This window comes from Xiphias gladius, chromosome 19, assembly GCF_016859285.1.
Source record: "Xiphias gladius isolate SHS-SW01 ecotype Sanya breed wild chromosome 19, ASM1685928v1, whole genome shotgun sequence".
Lineage (NCBI taxonomy): Eukaryota > Metazoa > Chordata > Actinopteri > Istiophoriformes > Xiphiidae > Xiphias > Xiphias gladius.
In genome coordinates, this window is record NC_053418.1 from 21,793,192 (window position 1) to 21,813,138 (window position 19,947).

At 41.1% G+C, this 19,947-nt stretch overlaps 2 protein-coding genes across 5 annotated transcripts in view; both read right to left on the reverse strand.

The window, feature by feature from the left end:
* hmcn2 (hemicentin 2) overlaps positions 1 to 2,293 on the reverse strand; it is a 44,111-nt gene extending 41,818 nt beyond the window's left edge. The window contains exons 1-2 of the mRNA XM_040155286.1: positions 2,035 to 2,293; positions 282 to 352 (exon numbers count right to left, since the gene is read on the reverse strand). Coding sequence (XP_040011220.1) covers positions 282 to 352; positions 2,035 to 2,293 — 330 coding nt within the window. The remainder of the gene's footprint in view (positions 1 to 281; positions 353 to 2,034) is intronic.
* A 1,328-nt stretch (positions 2,294 to 3,621) lies between these two features.
* On the reverse strand, positions 3,622 to 19,854 carry ncs1b (neuronal calcium sensor 1b). Of its 4 annotated transcripts, none has more exons than XM_040156400.1 (11): positions 19,729 to 19,854; positions 18,918 to 19,031; positions 18,242 to 18,784; positions 17,759 to 18,132; positions 14,477 to 14,501; positions 9,174 to 9,312; positions 7,064 to 7,142; positions 6,457 to 6,545; positions 6,302 to 6,379; positions 5,570 to 5,677; positions 3,622 to 5,080 (listed from the first exon to the last, which is right to left on the reverse strand). In XM_040156400.1, the coding sequence occupies exons 4-10, from the start codon at positions 17,820 to 17,822 to the stop codon at positions 5,579 to 5,581; spliced, it is 573 nt and encodes a 190-aa protein (XP_040012334.1). In that variant the 5' UTR covers positions 17,823 to 18,132; positions 18,242 to 18,784; positions 18,918 to 19,031; positions 19,729 to 19,854; the 3' UTR covers positions 3,622 to 5,080; positions 5,570 to 5,578. The 4 variants fall into 4 exon arrangements, with proteins under 4 accessions (XP_040012334.1, XP_040012331.1, XP_040012333.1 ...); XM_040156397.1 differs by having other exon boundaries at positions 17,759 to 17,901; positions 18,187 to 18,784; XM_040156399.1 differs by lacking the exon at positions 18,242 to 18,784 and having other exon boundaries at positions 17,759 to 17,901.
* Between the last annotated feature and the right edge of the window lie 93 nt (positions 19,855 to 19,947).

The following is a 19,947-nucleotide window of genomic DNA, read 5'->3' on the forward strand; positions in this document are numbered from 1 at the left end:
ATCCTTTTTCAATAACTATGACCAGCAGTTATTACAGATATTACAGTGTAACACATTCCTGAGTCAGTTTGCTGACTTTATGATTTTTACAGTGACAATGGTATGATCTTTACCATTGTCACATAATTGTCCCTTGTGGCCACAATGGCTGCTGTTCAGTAAACATTACATAGGCTATCTTTAAGCAAGGGCAGTCCACATGGCGATAATCGGAATTAATGCCGAACAATCCAGTGGTTCGTGTTTTATAGAATAATCATCCCATGTCTCCTTTTCCCCACCTGAACAAACAGCTCTTGCAGATCCTGCTGGAACTTCTTTGGGTCAGTGGTGATGGACACAGGGCCGATATCTGCGGGTTTAGAAATGCATATCATCAAAGCTCCCACACAGAGACTTTTAAAGTGAAAAAAATCTAATCAAATCAGTTCAATAACCAGTTTTGTGGTTGCTATACAACTGCGTTTACCTAAAAATATTCATCACAACAGAATAAGGGCTTAGGTCCAGCTTGTCTGGAGTTTTCTTCAAACTCAAGAAAAAACTTACAAAGGAACAAAGGATTTAGTTGTTACCTCTCAGCGGTTCAGTTTCTGTAAACAAAGAAAAAAGCCTCTACAGCATCGCATCAGAATCCCTAATCAGCCACAGCCTAATTTATCAGGCTAGACTGATGCACTAACAAAATTACAATGTTAAGGTTTTGTTTTACACAAATAACTGAAATCTGGCCAGAGATCGGATGATGACAGGACAATCATTTTTTTGCGGCTGCAGTCAGCGTCTTCTGTTGGGTGACATGATGGGTAAGAGCCCGTCAGAGACACTTACTTGGACGATGGAAAAGTAAACATTAACCAACACAGAGAACACATTGTTTGTGCTAGAGAACACTGCTGCGCGTAATCACAAGCTTTTCATTCTTGTTATTACAGGTAGGGTGGAGCCTCACGATTTCTGTGTCTGTGCTTGTTATTCCCACTGTCAAAATCGTTTTGAAGTATCTTTGTGAGACTAATGATACAGGACTTGCAGACATGTGTCAGCTGATGACATTTCTAACTTCTTCCGACTCTCGGTTCCATTTCCCAACAGCGGAGGCCTTCAAGTCCTTGTGCCCTCCTCACGGGCCCCTGTAAAACACTGACAGCACCGTCACGCCTCTTTGTCAGCCACCGCGCCTTTTTTGCAATCTTGGAAGTTTACAAGGTCCCCAAGGGCAGAGCAACATTAAACACAAGACAAAATGTGTGGTGTTAGTGCAGCCCACCATCCCCCCGGGCTGGCTAAACTGAGGTCTGTGAGGGTTTTCCGGAGGCTTGGATGGAGGAGAGGGAGGAGTGGGGCCGGGGGGGGCGGGGGGGTAGTGATTGGGGGTAATTACACACAAGCAGACAGCATATGCTTCTCATCAGTGCTCAAACACCCTCCCCCATTAGAGCACTCTTATTTTTAAGCTGCAGCTTTCCCATATAGAAGGACAGATGCAGGGGGCTGAAGACCCTTACCTGTACCACTGACTCCTCATTCTATAAACGCGCATATTCCGGCTTGATTGTCTTGAATCAGTTTGAGTTCAAGGCGCTGCTCCATGTGAGTGCGATTCTAATGAAGCAGATTCGAGTTACTACATGTGCTGCAGGTTCTTTCAACTTGTTGCAGTTTGGTGTTTCTGTGGTCTTTTCAAACAACACTATGTAAAAGCCAGCTACAGAAAACTCAAATGAAATGACGGCAATTTAACCGACACAACACGGTCCTGTTGAGTCTGTAAGGATGCGGAAAGTAAGGCTGTGGCCTGCTGCTTTGCACAGGTCTTCCAGACATCCAGTCCCAGCTTTGGCTTTGGAATTGTTAAATGCTGCGATAAATTGTAATTAGGTGCAATAATTCACACACACACACACACACACACACACACACACACACACACACACACACACAAAATCAGAATTCAAAACTAAGCCTGTCACAAAAATGGAAGCGTGTTTAGTATGCGGCTGATTATTTCAAGCGCATTTCATACAACAGTACCTGGGTCGTGGAAGGGGACCAGGACAAAGTTTTTGATGGGTCTGGTCCTCCGGCTCAGGGTCTTCTCCAGGATCCGCGAGGCGCCCTCTATCACCTGTTTCAGATCGTCGTACATGGAGCCAGTAACATCGAACACAAAGGCCAGGGTCGATGCGCTGTCACCAGATCCATCACGCTCCTCGACCCGGGGGACTGCCAAGAGCCTGTGCGCGCTTATACAGAGCGCCAGGACTAGGCACTTTAATAATGCACCGCTCATTTTTTTTTCTTAAAAGATTTACTGCATCTGCCTGATGGAATGAGACGAATCACATAAAAATGTTAAAAGTAGAAGAAAGTTTTAAAAAGTTTAGATCAAACAAGTCTGGGACTACTTCCAGTCGGTAGAAATGATATTTTGAACACGCCTCAGCTGAAACACATCAAAATCCAGTGTAAAATACTTCCAGAGGAACACATCCGTGCGTAAAGTTTGGAGCAGCGTGTGGACTGGCTCTGTGTTGGAGAGCCCCAGGAGAGCTGGTGCTCTGACGCTTCAAACGGGGGCGGAGATGGGTATTAAAAAGTTCCCGAGACCAAACCTGATTTGTGTGTGTGTGTGTGTGTGTGTGTTAGAGAGAGAGAGTGTGTGTAACTTGACCCCACTGTGACTTCGAGGCTCTAAACCTATCCAACATTCCCCCTTCAATTCGATCTTTTCCGCAATCGAGGTGGGCCCCTAGAGACGCGGTCTTTAACAGTTCTACGCCCATTACCAACGGAGTCCGGACTCTGTGTTTTGAACATGGCGAGAACATTGTCTCAGTAACAGCCTCGTTTTTATAAATAGCCATCGTTTTCAGCTGACCCCAATCTAATTTTATACATAGCCCATCCTGACAAATATCCCCTTGGCATAGGAATGGGTGGAATAGCTGGACGTGCCACACAGAAATGTCACTGTCCCTTTTTACTTTGTTGCTCATCTGCATAGAAATGTGGTATTGATCATCAAACAGTATTCTTAGACACTTGATATCTAGCTATGACAACCCTTGTCTAAGGAGATCAGACCTCACAGAGGACTCCGGCCCGGATCTTATGAATGTAAATAATTCCGTGTCTTCTTCCAAAGCTAGTGTAAAGGGCCCAGAATGTTTTGATTCTCTTTTCTTTTGCTGCACTTAGCAAACAGATGCTACATTTGAAACTTGTATAAAATACTAAATGAATCAAAGATGTACCCAAAGGACAGAGTAGAGTCTGGTCAAAGCTCTGGGGCCTTCTGACCTCTTCCTCTTCATATCACTTCCATCTGTCCTTGATGAGAAGAAAACAGAAAGCAGGTCTGGGTGGGCCCAGTGGGCAGGCAGACCCAGCAGCTTCTGAACAGAAGCCACTGAGCCTCATTAATCCACCCATCAGACATCACAGTTTTATGCAGTTCCTTGTTCATTATATAACCATACAGTGCAGGCTTATACCACAGAGCAAGCTGTCATGTATGATTCGGTATCTCAAAGCATAAGAGGCATTACAGCTTGTCATGAAATTGTTTTGTATTAATGTAGTGGCTCAGTGCGATATTGGATTGATAGTGCTTGAAATTTTAAATACCATGCAATAAGAAGTGTGCAATTTTGGACAATTTTCTTAAGAAGTGATTATCACTAAGGAAGTTTAACATCTTACAAACCACCATTTGAGCAACAGTCATTCGACAAAGCAGCTCCTTAAATTATCCAAAAAAATACAATACAAAATTAAACACATTTTTCTATCCATTCCAGACTAAGAATACAGTAACAGTAAAAGTTAGCCACTTAAATGCATTTTATTCTGTGCTCTTATACTGTTAATCAACAGGTAAATGACATTTATCATTTAGTAAATTATCATTTGCATAAGGCATAAAATCAGTGAAGCTGATAAAACATCTTAATGCTCTAACTAAAATGACCCAACAATGAAAAAAGGCATCATCACATGCTCTGGCCTCACACAGGACAAATACAAAGTGGACAATTGCAACCACAGAGCTCGTAAAAGCTTTACAAGCAGAATTGATGTCTGTTTGAGCCTCTCAATGACCAGGGCTTTGTGTGTGCTGAGGGTGGGATATGATGCTCTCAAAAGAAATAATGAGCCTCAATTCAGATGTAAGCTGAGAGAATTGGCTGGGTTGCTCCTGTCATGTCATTCAGGATGTGGCTGTGCAACGCTGCAGACACTAGACGCTCCTGCCAACCGGGAAGTGAAAACACAACAGGATGCACAGACTGTAAACATGGTAAAATAATCCATAGAAAAACCCCCACTTCTTCAACACCTTCTTCAAATAAAAACCCTGTTCTCTCAGGAAAAGGAAACTTGGGAATGTGAGAAAAAAAATCCCACGATGATGAAAAATACAGTGCAATACATTTCAACACTTTTGATAAAAATAAAACATCATTCCATATTTATGAGGAAATTCCCATAAACTCAGCAAAGCAGAAAATAAATTACCATTATATTTACATTATACAATATAAACTATACTGCTCTGTAACTTTAAGCTAGTGTTCATGTTACCGCCTTGTAATACATTTTTCCAGATCTTCCCAGGTTTAGAGTCTCTCCATGTGGTGAAGAGGCAGCGGCACAGTTCCTATGAGCGGATCTCTTGTATCCCGTTTTGCAGTATGTGAACAAGACGCACACTAACATCTCCGAGGGAATTCAGTTCCTTGGACTGTCCGTGGGGGAACCACAACAATGCGCTTGCTGAAATGCTCGTACACAGTCCACAACACTCAAGGGTGTACGCAGTGCCACATAGCTGTAGAAGCACAGATAAATGACTGAGGGTTTTGCTGACATATTTGAATTATCCATCACATCAGAGGAGGCAATCCTTAGTGGAAATGTAGACGAACAGCTACTTGACACAGATGCCGCATGACCGCGCGACAAAAGTTTGCAGCCCACTTCTGGGTGAGCAAGTTAAATGTGGCTTCCTCCTGTTACAGGTGTGATGGTGCTGGATTGGCGTGTAACGCGCAGGAGGAGGCTGAGTTGGATCCATCTGAGAAGTTGTAAGAGTGATTACAATTTGAATAGAAGATATTGAGTGGTGTCACGATACCTGGGTGTGTTCAGAGCATGCAAGATAACCGCTGAACAGAGCTACTGCATTACCAAAATATGTCTTCACAAGCTCACTTCACAGTTGACAAAACACTGAGCAGGATGTCAGCAACAATTGGCATTGGCTGGTGCATTACAATAGGCAGTGAGTGGAGAGGGCTGTCTCGCTCTTCACTGAGCACTGCAAGACTATTTGACTGCCAGCAAACAAGTGGGCCATTTGAATAATTCATAGGAACAAACTGAGAGCAGAAAGTGGATTCTTCATTTTGGTTTCAGCCCACTGACTGAATATCCTTTCTTTTATTTTTTGCTCGGATAAAATAAGAATTACACAGTATTATCTTGGAGTTGAAGTATGACCTGGGATTGAAAATCACCCAAGCACAGAAGTATGCTGGTACTAGCTCATTAATACCCCACTCACCTTACATGCCTACACAAGTCCATCATAGAGTGACAATGCCTGAACAATAGAGGGGTCTGCCTTTGAGCCCTCCTGAAACTCCTGCAGAGTCAGCTTCCCATCTGCATTCTGAAGGAAGAATATGAGACAAAATGAAAATGGAGCCTGTTAATGCTTTAACACAGAGTGACCAGAAGAGGGCAAAAGAGGCTCTCAAGTTAAATCATGCTACTTCTGGTCAACGCTGTTGGACTGATCTTTGGTTCAGTGCACTTGGATGGTAGCCACTCTCTACCAATACTAATCCCTAAGTGCTGCTGTGCTGCAAAGCTAGACGAACGGGCTGATCTTGGCTGTAGTGGACTGACAAACACACCCATGTGGGCTGCGTCCCATCTTTCACTAAAGATGAGTCTTGGGGCTGAGGAAGTGGGCATAGCACAGGGGACTAGTGGTGGAGGACACTATGTACGATGTTAATAGACTGCAGGCAGTGTTAGTGATGCTGTGATGGCTACAGCTAACAGCTCTATACTTAGCAGTGTCCATGTCAAAGCCCTGAGGGTGGCAAGAAAGGCAGATTCAGTCCTCTTGATAGTAAACTAATAATCATTACTGCACTTGTATCTGTGTTAGGCAAAGTTTGATGTGCAACGTTAGAAAGTAACATGAAATGGTACAGCAACTAGTGCATTATCGTTGTCTTTATCAATTCAGTCTTTTAACTTTTTATTTCAACATTAAACTTCTGACCTTGTCCATCATTGCGAAAATACGGTCCACTCGCTTTTCTGGTGTGTTTTCTTCCTCTGGCAGCTCCACGGTGTTCCCCTAGGATATCAAATCATTACACTTTGCACAATTAAAAAAAATACAGGTTTAAATTTAAGTAGTTTCATAAAACTTACCACCATCTGATATATGGCATCTACGATGTTCAGCATCTCATCACGAGTAATGTAGCCATCATTATCAAGGTCATATAATTTAAAAGCCCCTGTGGAGGAAAGATGTTAAAATGTATGGGTTTTACTGCAACAAGGAACAGATTCATAACTATTTCTTGTAGGTGAACTCATACTGAGATCAGAAAGCAACTGCCACCTCAAAACGTAGAACAAAAGATTACAGTAAAATATATATTTTCATAGATCACAAAGCACATAGTGTTTCATGTCTTTGGAAATGATGAAAACTGAGTAGAGATAGACAGCAGCCTTTCATGGTGGATTCCCAGTTCAAGTGCCTACAGTGGTAACTCTGGATATAAATAATCATCATACTTTGTTATAGATTTAAAAGTTACGGTTACAGCTAAGGAAATTTTTCTAGGGTGTTCTATTTTCAAGAAAAGGCTTGGTTCTGACCCCCAGCTTGCAGAGGTCTGCTGTATCTTTCTAATAATCTTTTATTTGCTGTTTTTTAGTAACCTACCAGTCCTCTATACATGGTAGTTAATTCTAAGTCCTGATATTAAAATGTCAAAAAGTAGGGGAGGAGGGTGCATCATCTTACATCTCAACTTCTCATCTAGAGTACCCCGAGAAGTCACTGACAAGGCCTGGATGAACTCAGAGAACTCGATGCGTCCATCCTACAGAGTGACAAAAGGGAAAGAAAGAGAGAGAGGAAATGGCCCAGAGACAAGATGAGCATTTTACTTCACACTTACTTTAGCTGTACTTTCACAAACTCATTGCTGTTCTTTCATGATGTCCTTGCTGTGTTCTGCTGAGAACGGGGACAGACGTTTGCTCCAAGTCAGCTGCTATTTTTTGCCCTGCACCTGGCTCTCTCCTGAGGCAGAAATATGTCACCTCTGGTCATTAGTAAGATGGATGCCACTGGCTCAAAGTCTAAAAGTTACAGCAGCTAAACATATAACCACTGTATGTTTGGGATGAAGATGTTTCACATTTTTCCAAGGATTCCACATCATGAACGGGCTTGGCAGATAAATACGTCTGACAAGGTAGAAAATATTCCAATGTGACACATGCTTCCTCTCAGCTTTGTTAGACTCCCATGGACTGAATCTTACCACTGAAGCTCAAAATTTCCAATTAACCTCCCAAAACTGTGATATCCAGTGTTTTTCTGTTAGGCCACACTTTGTGCAGCGGAGAGAAATGCCTGCTAACATTGATAGTCACCAAATATAAGATGAAAGCTCAAAGTGGCTCAAACGGCAATGATTCAGACCAACTCATCAAGTTATGACCTCCAGCCCCAATCATCTGCATGAGACTTACTCAAATCAAACTACGGCGCTGTATTTTAAAAAAATGCTATCCACATTCAAATTTAAAAAAACAACAACTTGTGGACAACAAGCGGTGCATATAAATTGGCTAGTAGTGGAACCTTCAGGCTTTGGTCAATTCATATTCTCATGAGCCACTCAAGAATTGAGTTGCATCACATTCTGCCACAACAGCTGCCTACCTGTAACCACTATGAGTCCAGCCTCAGCTCTTGTTTCATGGCCTTGGGGTCGGCTAACTTTATCTCTACCAGACATCTGACCAGCCAGACAATGCTGAAGTCATGCATTGCTGATTACATAAGTCATAAAAACTGTTAAGATCAATGCATTCTCTAACTATGGGGTGCGTAACGCTAATGAAGGTCATAGATAAACATCAGACACAGGGGTTTTCTGATCTTCCTGACACACAGCCTCTTAACTGAAGTCAATAAAACTCCAGGGGCTCAACAACATCCCACGAGCTGTTCATCCACAGTTTGTCTTCCTAAACACAAACTGAATACTCTTGTACAACTGCAATGAGGTGGATTACTTCAGATGATTTTAGATTATCATAGTTTGGCCCTGTTAAAACTTGCTTTATCATCCTTTCCTCAAATCCTTAGAAGATGTCTCTACATAACAAGGACAAAAGTTTCATTCAAAGAATAAATAAATAAAAAGTAAAAATTCATATTATATATTGACTATAATATTGACTGATAATGTTCAGAATGATTTCAAAAGTTGCTTGTAGTGTTTTGTTATCAAGGTCCTCCAGTAAAAATCCAGTATATCAGAATTCTATTTGTACTAACATTGAAGTGTTTAAAAAAAACAAAAAACACAAAGAACAGAAATAGGGCAATCATTACACAATATACATAAAATAATTTGCAGAGTACATTGAGTAGACTGAACATTGAATATCCCACTGTAAGTAACATCCTTAATACTTTATATTTTGACTAAAATTTCAACGTCTAAAAAAACAGCCTTCATTCAAAAAGGGTTTGAATAAATGACCTTTCGTATACAAACCTGAGAGCCCGCGGTTCTCATAAAAAAGTAAAAAGGGCCCTGGAATAATAACAGTGGATTTCTACACAGTGTTGCCCTTTTATTCAGTGCAACCTCTGGCTGGCCAGACGTAAGGAACTGCTGTTCTCACAAACTGACTTGACCTGAATAAAGACCCTTAGATTAGCTCTACCCTCAAACACTGTCACTTTTAACATAACTTCCCTCATCTTGAAGCAACCCCAGACGAACAGCCAGTCCGAAACTATTTCTCTGTCATTCTGAAGTAACAAAGGTAGCTAGATATTTGTTCTGCCCTGTAATTGGACAACAGAACATATAAATCTGAATACAAACCTTATTTTCATCAAAAACATTGAAGACAAAGGAGGCAAACTTTGTGGGATCTCCGAACGGAAAGAACTGCTTATATATCTTCTGAAAGCCCACAGCATCAAGCTGACCACTTGGACAATCTTTAATGAAGCCTTTGTACCTGAAACATAAAGCAGAGATAGAGATTATTTAAAGAGTTAACATATCATTTATAATGTAATGAGAATACCTAATCAAGACAAGACTGGACAACAGTGATGATCGACTGAAGCCATATCCCACTTCTAAATCAAAAAGGTAAAGTGCAAAGCTATTTGTCTCATTCACAGATAAGAAAATCGCCTTAATCCAATAGCAAGCCCAAAGTGGTTAACTCTAATCAAATTACTCTCTAGTCCTCTGTTGATAATATGTGTAGCTGATAGCGAATGCTTAGAGCTTCCTCTTGCCCCAGGAAATGACGTATCTAGAGAGTGTCTTAACATCTATATTAGGCTAAATATAGAAGCATTTCATAATCAATTTCAAGCACAGCCACTCAAAGGTAGGTAGTTTCCTTGTATATCTTCATAAAGAAATGCAGCAGCCTCATAGTATAACTAGACTGTTATGGGTCAGAAAGCACAGAAGGGAGGTTAGCCTTTACAAAAATAGATGCCAGATGAAAAGTAGGGTAAAGAGGAAATAGCAGGGAAATAATAACCCTCTCTAGTTATAAAAAGCATTGCAAAAAGCTTTTGCTCTTGATCAACAGCAAACAGCACACAAGCTCAAACAAGGGGAGTGCTGCATGCTCGTCTCTGATTCAGTTATTCTGTTCAAAATAACGCAAGGCTGTAATTAAGGCCACAGAGAGAGTGTTCTGATGAAGAATAAAGGTCAGGAAAGATCTTGTCGACTGACACTCTGGCTCCTCACTCCTGTTAAACTCTTTACTTTTAATCTTGCTGGGAGATAATGAAGCCAGCTTCATAGAGTCAGAGAGATGGAGAGACGCTTTGAGGAGCAGCAGGGAAAAAGTTCACCGAAAAGTCAGAAGAGAGCAGAGAGCAGAAGCATGTAATTCTCACATTTGAATTATCTGGAGATATGCAGGAAAATGAAAGCCTAGCTCTCTATAATGCAAAATGCAACTTAATTGGTATTCAAAGTGCACAACACACAATGCGTATCATAATCCAAAAATGACCCATTTCACCTGAATTCTTTAGTCATTTTTAATGTGTGACTATGGAATATTATATCTGGAAACCAATGAATATAAAGTGCTGAATGATAGTGTAACATACTCTAGAGCTCATATGTGTACTGTACATAAAGTACATGTTTAGGTATAAACCATTTACACGCTAGGAAATGTTTAATGCTAAAACCTGAACTGAATATATCTATACAGTGTATTTTTACTCAAATTCCCACAGTTTGATTTGCTTTTGGAAGGGGACACAAATTCTTGGTGTCACAGGTGCAGCCACAGTGAACAAAAATATGTAATGAAATGAAAAAATCTCAACATGCACTATAATTACTTTTATTTGATAGCTAAGCATCTTACAAGAAGTGTCTATTTTGTTCCTATTCTGTAATTTCAGGTGTGTCAAATATCAGAAAATTTTAGTTTATCACAAACAAACTAAATTAACTTGGTACTCCAATTTAAATTCATATATCTTTGTTGTATGTGTGCTGTTTTAGATAGTTGTTAATAGTAATTTAATTGCCAGTGAGGTCCCTGCAACCCTCAAGTGATAAGCGGTATAGCTAATGGATGGATGGACAAACAAACTAAATTAAATTTGTATTCCAATGTTTATATATCTGCTTCTTAGAGATATATTGATATCAGAGTGTATGTGGGGCAGAAATTACAGTACAGAAAAGAGTTTTTCATTTGAGTTCATATAAATAATGGTGACAAAAAGCTTTCCAGTAGCCCTGTTTACATTGACAGGAGGATAAATTAATCCATATAGTTGAATTAACATCACAGACCACGTAAATAATGTGGTCCAGACAGCCTGATGAAGACCCTGTGAGGCTGAATTTTAAACTACTATTTGGTAATAAGGCTCTGAAGAAGCTTTAACAAATCTGAAAAATTAACCTGCGTTCTAACTGGAGTTATGGAGTTTGAAAGAAGTGGTTATTTAGAAGGCAGGGGCAGTCTATTAAAAGGCACTCTTGAGATGCATTATGGGAAATGTAGGGGCTAAAAGGTTAAAAGGATATCTTGGCCTCTTCTGCTTTGATTTTGACCACTTTTTTATATCTGTTTCTTATGAGTCATTCAAATATAATGGGAGTGCAATACTATATCCCTTTAGTACCCCTTTGTTCCTTGCCTAAGAGTGCCTGTTGAAGGTTTCTTTTCTTGTGATCAGCTGTTAAAATTTTAAGAGCACCTTAGGGACATGACATGTGAAAATGATTGAGTAGTTAACTAAAATAATATTCCATCAGATTAGCATTGCATTCCTCTAAAAATTGTAGGACTCACAATATCCTTTTTTTGATTTAATGCATTCTTCTTCTTTGTCAAAACCTGGCACCTACATTACCGACAATGCAACTCAACCACCAACAGCTTTGTTGAAGGATCGGGTGTGTTTTGCTAATAACCCCTGATTTAGCCTCAAACCGCCTTCCTCAAAAAGAGATTAGGAGTGGGTTAAAGAGGTCTGGTGAGCCCACTTCTTTCTAACTCCATGCCCCCATATTTTATTCATTTTCCAACTGGTAGTCGCCAGACCCAAGTGACACTGACTCAACTGACATCACTTGAAGCAATTCATCAGATTTCAGACGGCTCCATCTGGAAATTTCACATCCATCGTAAAAGCTTGCCCACGTCATACACTACTGTATTTCATTTGATGTTCATTATAATTCAGCATAGTTTATGTTTTAAAGGTTGCATATATATATATATATATATTTATATACAACTTTTTATTGCAAATTTAGTACATTTTTGTTGTATGTTTGCTGTTATAGTTATTAACAGTAATTTCATTTCCAGTGAATTTTAAAAATAACTGTTATATTTGCTCTCAGTGTTACGTTTTTCACAACTTTCAGCTGTAAAATGTCCCCTCAATATCTTTAATATCTTATCTTTAGGGATTCTTATCAAAACATTTTGGTTACGTTATAGGAAATATACTATAAATATAAATAAATTGTAAACTCTCAAATATCAACCTCAAAAATTCTGAATCGATCAGACTTCTTAAATATGAAAATCTTAAATATGCACTTTGAGGTTTGATTTATCAAAGGCTTGCCTAAATGACTGTTGTTGAAATAATATTTTCCCTCTTCAGCCAGTCGATAGTCACGTGAATTTGCTTTACAAGGCATGGACTGCCCATATAAGGCTGACTACTACATTTAACATATGACCAGTGCAGTTACATAAGCAGTAAACACACTTACATTGGTAAAGCGGATACATTAAGCAAATGACCAGTTTATACGTTTGCCCGGTGTCAGCTATTCATCAATCATAATCAGAATCACCTTCATTTGCTAAAAACACATCATGCACAAGATGTCTGACTTGGTGACACTGGTGCTAAGACACATACACGGTCAGACTGTACTTGAAGTAGCATAGTAATGCAACTTCGCACTGTACTTGCGGGACATAGCAGACATGACATTGTGCATTAGACCCCAATGGGGAGCCAGCATGAAGATAAAGTATTTATTACTGGCACTGGCTCCTTCTCCTTGGAATCTACCATGGTCGCTCGCTAAAGAGTTGTGCAGGATGTGTCTCTTGCACCTGCCTAGATGGCAAGAACATGACTACGCTATGGCATTTTGTTATTGATTTCAGGTGAGCCTCAGGCATACTAATGATGTTCCCTTAGAAGAGAATTAGAAAGAGGAACAAATTTAATGCACAACATGGGCATTTATCTAACCCTTCTAATTTTTCTGTGTCTGTGCCTTTGCTCTAATTACACGCCATCTGGCATTTCCCCTGGTAAAATTCCCTCTCATCCCTCACACTCAGCCGTGTTGATTGCTGCTGATCTTCAAGTGAGGACTCATGCAAGCTTTCCTGTGAAAGACAGGGAGAGTGTTGGTGAGCTAGCTGGCTGCACCGCCGAGGGGTGGAGGTTTAAGTGGGGTTGGTATGTGTGTGCGCGCGTGTGTGTGTGTGTGGGGGTGGGGGGGTTGTATTCCGCCCCAGTGCACTCATGCTGCCCCAGAGACAGGCCAGCTTGGAGGCTCTGGACCTGCCAATGCCCAGTGATATGTAATGCTGCTGCTTCTACTGCTGTGTGGCTGTGAATGTGCCCTGGCTCCTTCCCCCTGTAAACTCCCTAACAGGGCACATGAACATCGACTAGCTATTGAGGCACAGCTCTTTTCATGCATGCAGAATTAGGTTGTGAAATACAAAACCAGAGCAGAAGAACTGAAGTGTGAACAAGGAAGAGTGATCACTTTATTACAGTGCTCATTCTTCTGACATACACTGTTCTTTGTTTTTCATTTCCAAAGAAACAATAGCCCAACAGCAGCATGCAGCAAACAAAAGTGATGACAATGCTCATGCTTGAATCATCTCTGTAATGAAGATGCATTGTCTCTAATCCGTTTGCCAGCGGCTATCAAATTGTGCCTTCAGAAAAACATTCAGAAAATCACACCTTAACAGTAATGATCACTCTCACCACACCAATGTGACTTGTCCTGACCTAAGATCTCTGTTTCATAAATATGCTTCATTTTGATATATGTGAGTACAGGCTTGGAAGAGACAACGGCTTGACCTCTACAAGATGATGCTTGTGCAGGTCACACTGACTAATAGGTACAGAATCTGAAAGGAGGATTACTAATCAGCAACCTTGCGGAGGCTCCTTGGCCATGTAGTCATTAAGTGTCTGAGAGTGTAACAACCTTGCACCCCCACCATTCTTCTGTTATCAGACATCCCTTTTTGCAAATAGAGCAATAAGGTTGTTGAGGAATGCATCATGGAAATGCTTGTATCAGTGTTATCAGCCTCCAAAGTCACTTCGTATCCGTAAGGCTTCAAAGTCATTCTATTTTCAGAACACATCTGTCTTCAGGGAGGTGTGAGGGAGATGGCTTCAAATCAACTACCAAACCAACTGTAAAAACACTACCTGTGGAATCAAGAAACCAAATCCTGGGCAGAATATATAAATGTGGCTTTTGCAAGTGGGTCAAGATGAGACCCCATGATTCCTCTGAGCTCTGCTAGTAAATGCACAATTGCAAATAACTGACTAGCCTCACATCAGGAATGGAAATTCTCATTAAAAATGAATGCACACACTTACCACTGCTGTACCTCTTTCTCTGTAACTGTAAGAGAAATAAAGAGTTATATTAGTTTAGAGAAAAATTTTGGTTGTCCTAGAAAAAAGTAGCTTGTTGTTAGATACAACACAGGAGCCAGGTAGTAAGCATCCTTAATCATCCTGGCCCAATCCTTTCTTGTGCATATCTTCTGACCTGACCAAAAATATTCAACAGCATCAACATGCAGTTATTGGAAACCGGCCATGTTTAGTTGTGTATAAATTTCATCAATTCTAGAATACTGTCTGAGGAGATGAATAATCATTCTCCTGGCCAGCACAGTAGAGGAGAAGTGGGAGCAAACCCCAGGGAGCCACAAAAAGACAAATAAGGCTGAGGGATTGAAGGTCAGCCGCAGATTTAAGAAAGAGAACAGTTTAGGAGGCGGGATGTGTTATCATGCTCAGACAAGCACTATTATCTACCAGTGTCTAATCAACCAATCCCTGATGGCTTTCCCTTGTCTCTTTACTTTCTCTCAAGTAAGCTAAGCAATTTTCAGTCTCTGGGCCCCTGATGAAGATTTTCGGCCCTTGGCTACTAATGAAAAGAAGGGCCAAAAATCAATAGCATTAGTTTAACCAGGCTGTTCCTTGCGAGAGACTTTTAAAATTCATGTAGCTGTAAGTCTGAGGGTAGATGCCATCTACTACCACTTGTGTTAGGCCTGAGGCAAAGCAAGAGGCTTATAAATACAACAAGGAGCCAGTTAATCGATAATTTCCTCTACTGTAATGGTTAACCTTGAGCAACTCATAGTCATGGTTACTACAAAGGTATACAATCAGGGAAACAAAGTAAACAATTAGTTTCAGGCTTAGAAATTCACTTTCCATAAGATTAACCAACATCCTCACATTGTGGGAGACTGGTCAGATGACAAAAAATATTGTTATGACAAGGGTAAAAAGGATTTTAGTGAACACTTTAGCATGGGATTTACAAAAAGTAGTCCATAATGAGACTATTGCAGAGCTGTAGCAGCATTACACAGAGGCTATCGATAAAGAGGCCAGTTCAGGTAGCCTTCACCCACATACATCTCAGCCTCAATTTGTTCTGCTCACCTTTTCACCAAGAAACCCATCATGTGACCCTTTTCTGGGCAATAAATGTCAGGGTCAATCTCAATAATGTCAGCCAAGCCAAGCTACCATTAAATTGGCCTCAAAAGTCAATGTAGTCAAAAATTGAGGCAATTTACCATGGCTCTGATTTAATAAAATTTATTACATAACTCGGTCAGTGGCAATGGGCAATAATGCAATCAGCCAACTGCAGGAGAGTGTAGGGCCCACTCAACTGGTTGTCCCTGCAGGGTCTGCTAGAACGCATCCAGCTTGCAGTCTGTCACAACGAGCCTCTTCATAGCTTTGACAACTTACAAAATCATCATGTTATTATATGGCCCTAGCCTACATTCTGCAGACATTTTAATAGGACTGCTGGTCTTTCCATGTGATGCCAGAAAAGACATTAAGAGGAGCAGTTCTGGGTTGAATTAAGCTCCCTAATGTAAAGGTGGGGCTGCAACCATTTCCCACAGCTTTCACTAAGAAGAGGAAAAACACTGGCTAGAGCCTTTGCATGGCCTAATGTTGTCTTTGGCCATGAAAGTGTTCTATTTAAATTACACGGTCATAGAATTTTCTTTAGAAGATGCCTACAACAAAGCAGAAGACAGACATCAATAGATAATCTTTTGAATTAAACAGGACTTATTTCTGGCCTGACCTTGTTGATTGCTGGTCAAAACACAGGGCATTATATGCAGGGAAAAAAACACCCTACCACTGAAACAAAAAAGAAAAAGACACATAGACACATAGGCTCAGAGAAATTTTCTAAGTCCCAAATCTGTCAAGAACCAAAGGAAAGCGTTGACTAAAATGGCAGACAAAGCTTTTCACTGGAGAGCAAGAGAAAGAACCAACAGGATGAAGGAAAGCAGAAATGATAGAGTCTCAAGTCAAGCAACAACAGAACAGGGGAGAGTGATCACGCTGGGAGAGAAAGCTTGGTGCCCCTCTCAGCGATGCTAACCAGATAAGATCCTAATTATACTATTCCATTCCCTGCTCAAAGAGGGCAATTAGGGGATAAGCGAGAGAGACAGGGTGAAAGGGTAAGAGAGAAAGCGAGAGAAAGACAGAGAGAGAAAGACAGAGAGAGAGGGAGTGAGTAAAGGACAGCAGCAAGCAGCCCAGCCCAGCACGAAGCCCTATCTTCCTCCACAGCAATTTCCTGCCACAACAGCCTTTCTTGGTTCTGCTGTAGAGAGACCCACAACACAAATAACACTGTCATTAAGCAGCCAATGGATGTCAACTCCCACCCACACCTGCACACTGCTGTTCAAATAATAATAATAATGCTATGCTCCAGAAATAACTCACAAATGATGAATATAGTCTCTTCCGAGCAGATATTGTTGTGGTAATTACAAATGTGATATCTGCTCAAATTTGATTGAAATCTGGGGGAGGTCATTTTTTGTTCAGCAGGAGATCATCAACATACAAGATAGCTCTAGCAAGGTGAGAAAAGTGAAAGCTGTCAATCTGCAGTTCCCTGATAAGTTGTCCATGTACATGCAATGTTGTGGCCAGGCCTCAGGTTTGGGTAATTCCCTCCTGTGATCCCACCATTTCTGTGAGTCACTATGCAGGAATTCCACTAATAATTATGGCATGTAAGGCAATGAATGCATTAATGTAGTTTCTTTATATTTTATCAAGCTATCTGTGTGTGTATAATGTTATAAAATATTTACATATAAAGAGCGTATAAAACCACATTTTAATCTCTAAAACCCCAAACTTGATAGCTGATACAAACTCAGCATTTCCACATTCATAAATCCCTTCAGCGTGATTTAAAGATGCTGATTACAACTTTTTCCAGGCCTTATAATTTGCTACACAACATTTAAATGCAAATTTAAATCAAGCAGGAAGCTTATTCCCCGCTGACATTTAGTTGTAGCTCTGTTCTGTCGATAATGAGAAACTGGTATGGAATTCCAATACATCCCTACAGGCAGGACTATTTACTGTAAAGCCTGTATGGAACACAGGGGGTGGAAACATGATTTGAAAACTGCAGAAATAAAATTTATGTTAGGTATTCCTATCACATGCTGTATGTTCTTTTACCAAGGGCAGAATGTTCTTAAATTTGTATACAGTAATGCTGAAAAGAGTTTGTGCAGGATTTCCTTCCTGATGACAAGCCAAAAAAAAAGACCTGAAGGTACTCACAGTAGGTTTTCCTTGTCAACTCCTCCACCACCTCTGGCTTGAGCTTGCTGTTTGATTTACCCATGATATTCGGCTCGCCTCCACACCTCCAAATCCACCTTGGCACGCAGCACCTGTTACTACCACCTCTCCAGTCTGCTCCTCTGCCAAAAACATACAACAGACGCAGGCCAGTTTAGATGCAATGCCACCGGTGAAGTAAGAGAAACAAGCTTTTGTTTTGTTTTTGTTTGGATTTAAAAAAAAAAAAAAAAGGCAACTCCCATTCAAGCTAAATGACTGTATCGTTCTGTGTGATTCGCTCTAGCTTTGGTCATGATCTGCTCAGTCATCAGCCCTGGCACTCCAGACAGACGAGTCAAACCCCAGGGGCCCTGTGAAGAGAGGCCGGCAGGTTGTTGAGTCTATACGAGTGCCTATGTGTCCACCTCATTTCTTCACAGCAGTCCGTGGGCGATGAGTGGCGTTTGGATGCGTTGCTACCTTCGTCCTTGGATACAAGAGTCACTCAGTGGCTGGGTTAAGCATGCTCACTCCCTCACAGCCATTCTCTGTTCTTCTCACTCCTCCCAACCCTCCTTTCCTAGCGCTATCTCCATTGCTCTGGGTGAGTTACTGTAGAAAAGAATCCTCCCTCTTGACAGCTGAGATAAGGAGGTGTGTAAACTAAAATACAATGAATAGAGCTTGCCTTGGATGAACCCCAGTGCACTTTGCACTCACTCAAAGCATTAACTCTAATCCATGGAATGTATACAGAAATACCAGTTTAAGAAAAAGTAAAAGGTTCCAGCAATTATTTATGGAATGCAAGAGGAAGCCAGGTTTCTACATAGTTCAACAGTTTTAGATGCCAGCTGAACAGCGAAAAAGGGATCTGGTCTTGCTCTTAAAATAAGCGTGTGCTGTCCAACAAGCCTATTGGCGGATTTGACGAGTGACAGTTTTCTTTGCTCCTCCATTCTGACTCATAATGCTCCCTCCTTCCTGGCCTCACGACAGCATGGTATGGTGATTTCCTCCTCTCTGTCAAAGCAGACAGGAGATGAGGGATAATGGAATTTCTTTGTATCACAGGCCTGTCACTGGCATGCGCTGATGCCTAACCAGAGCAGCTCTCTGAGCCACAGAATAGAAAACTACTGTATGTACTAGGCACCTTCACTGCAAACATCTGTTCCTCGTGTCCATGGCCAGTGATGTCCTTCTGAGGGATGCCACGCTGATAATCACCATCTTGTGTTCGCTCAAGCTTTGCGGTCTTGGGTATTACCTTAGACATTATAAAAATAAACAGTGAGAGAGCGGTTACAAAGGCTATGACAGGCATTTGCTACGTTTTAGGGAAAATGGACTGTGTTGTCACCTAGAGCCACAGACGCATTAGCACTTGACTAGAAAAACATTCAAAAACAGACAACGACCTTTCCACTGTCTGCCAAAGCTGCTGACTGTAGCCAACAGGCAAGGCACAATGTGGATGGACAAGAGTGTTGGTAATGGAAGTGCAACGACTAGTATATGTTATTACTATATTTTAAACTACCACAATTCAGTGACAAGAAAATTAACTGTAGCGTTAAATCTATTCAAATCTTATGAAAACTGGTGGCTAGGACAAAACAACACAACTAATACACGCCTATACAAATTCATAACAAATGAATGGCTGACTTTACACATATGAAAGTACGCTTTGTTTCCATATATTGTTTTTTTCTTTCTTTTTTGGTTCATAGGGGGAATGAATTTAGTCGCAACAGCAGCAGGTGGGATGTTGCCTGGCAGTACCATAGCAACACACAGTTATGGCTACAGTACAACAGCCACAGTGCGGGAGGCTTGCTAGTCATTGTACTCGCAACGTTTGGTACCCACGCTGTCTTGTAGCTAGTTGACTAAATAAAAAGAGAAAAAAACACTTTGAAATGAACAGAAGCTTTTCCATGTAAAGCGTCCTCGGGGTTTACCTGAGCTACAGAAGCGGAAAGTCGCAGTCCATGGGAGTCGGTCCCAAAGCATAGAGCCGCGGTCCAGCGCTGTCTTCCTCCGCCGGGTTCCGGAGCGAGCGACTCGCTGCTGCGTGGATAGCCGACTGTGCTGCTCTGATGCCGCCGTCAGGGAGTGACGTTGCTGCTGGCACCGACCAACTGCTCAGTGCCAGAAACACTGACGTCGCGGTACCGTTG

What these genes read in the sequence shown, in the direction of transcription:
- ncs1b (XM_040156397.1), bottom strand. An exon ending in GTTGACAAGGAAAACCTACT is followed by an intron (nt 14,502 to 17,758) that starts GTGAGTACCTTC and finishes TTTCTCTTACAG; the next exon opens with TTACAGAGAAAGAGGTACAG. An exon ending in GAGAAAGAGGTACAGCAGTG is followed by an intron (nt 9,313 to 14,476) that starts GTAAGTGTGTGC and finishes TTTATGTTTCAG; the next exon opens with GTACAAAGGCTTCATTAAAG.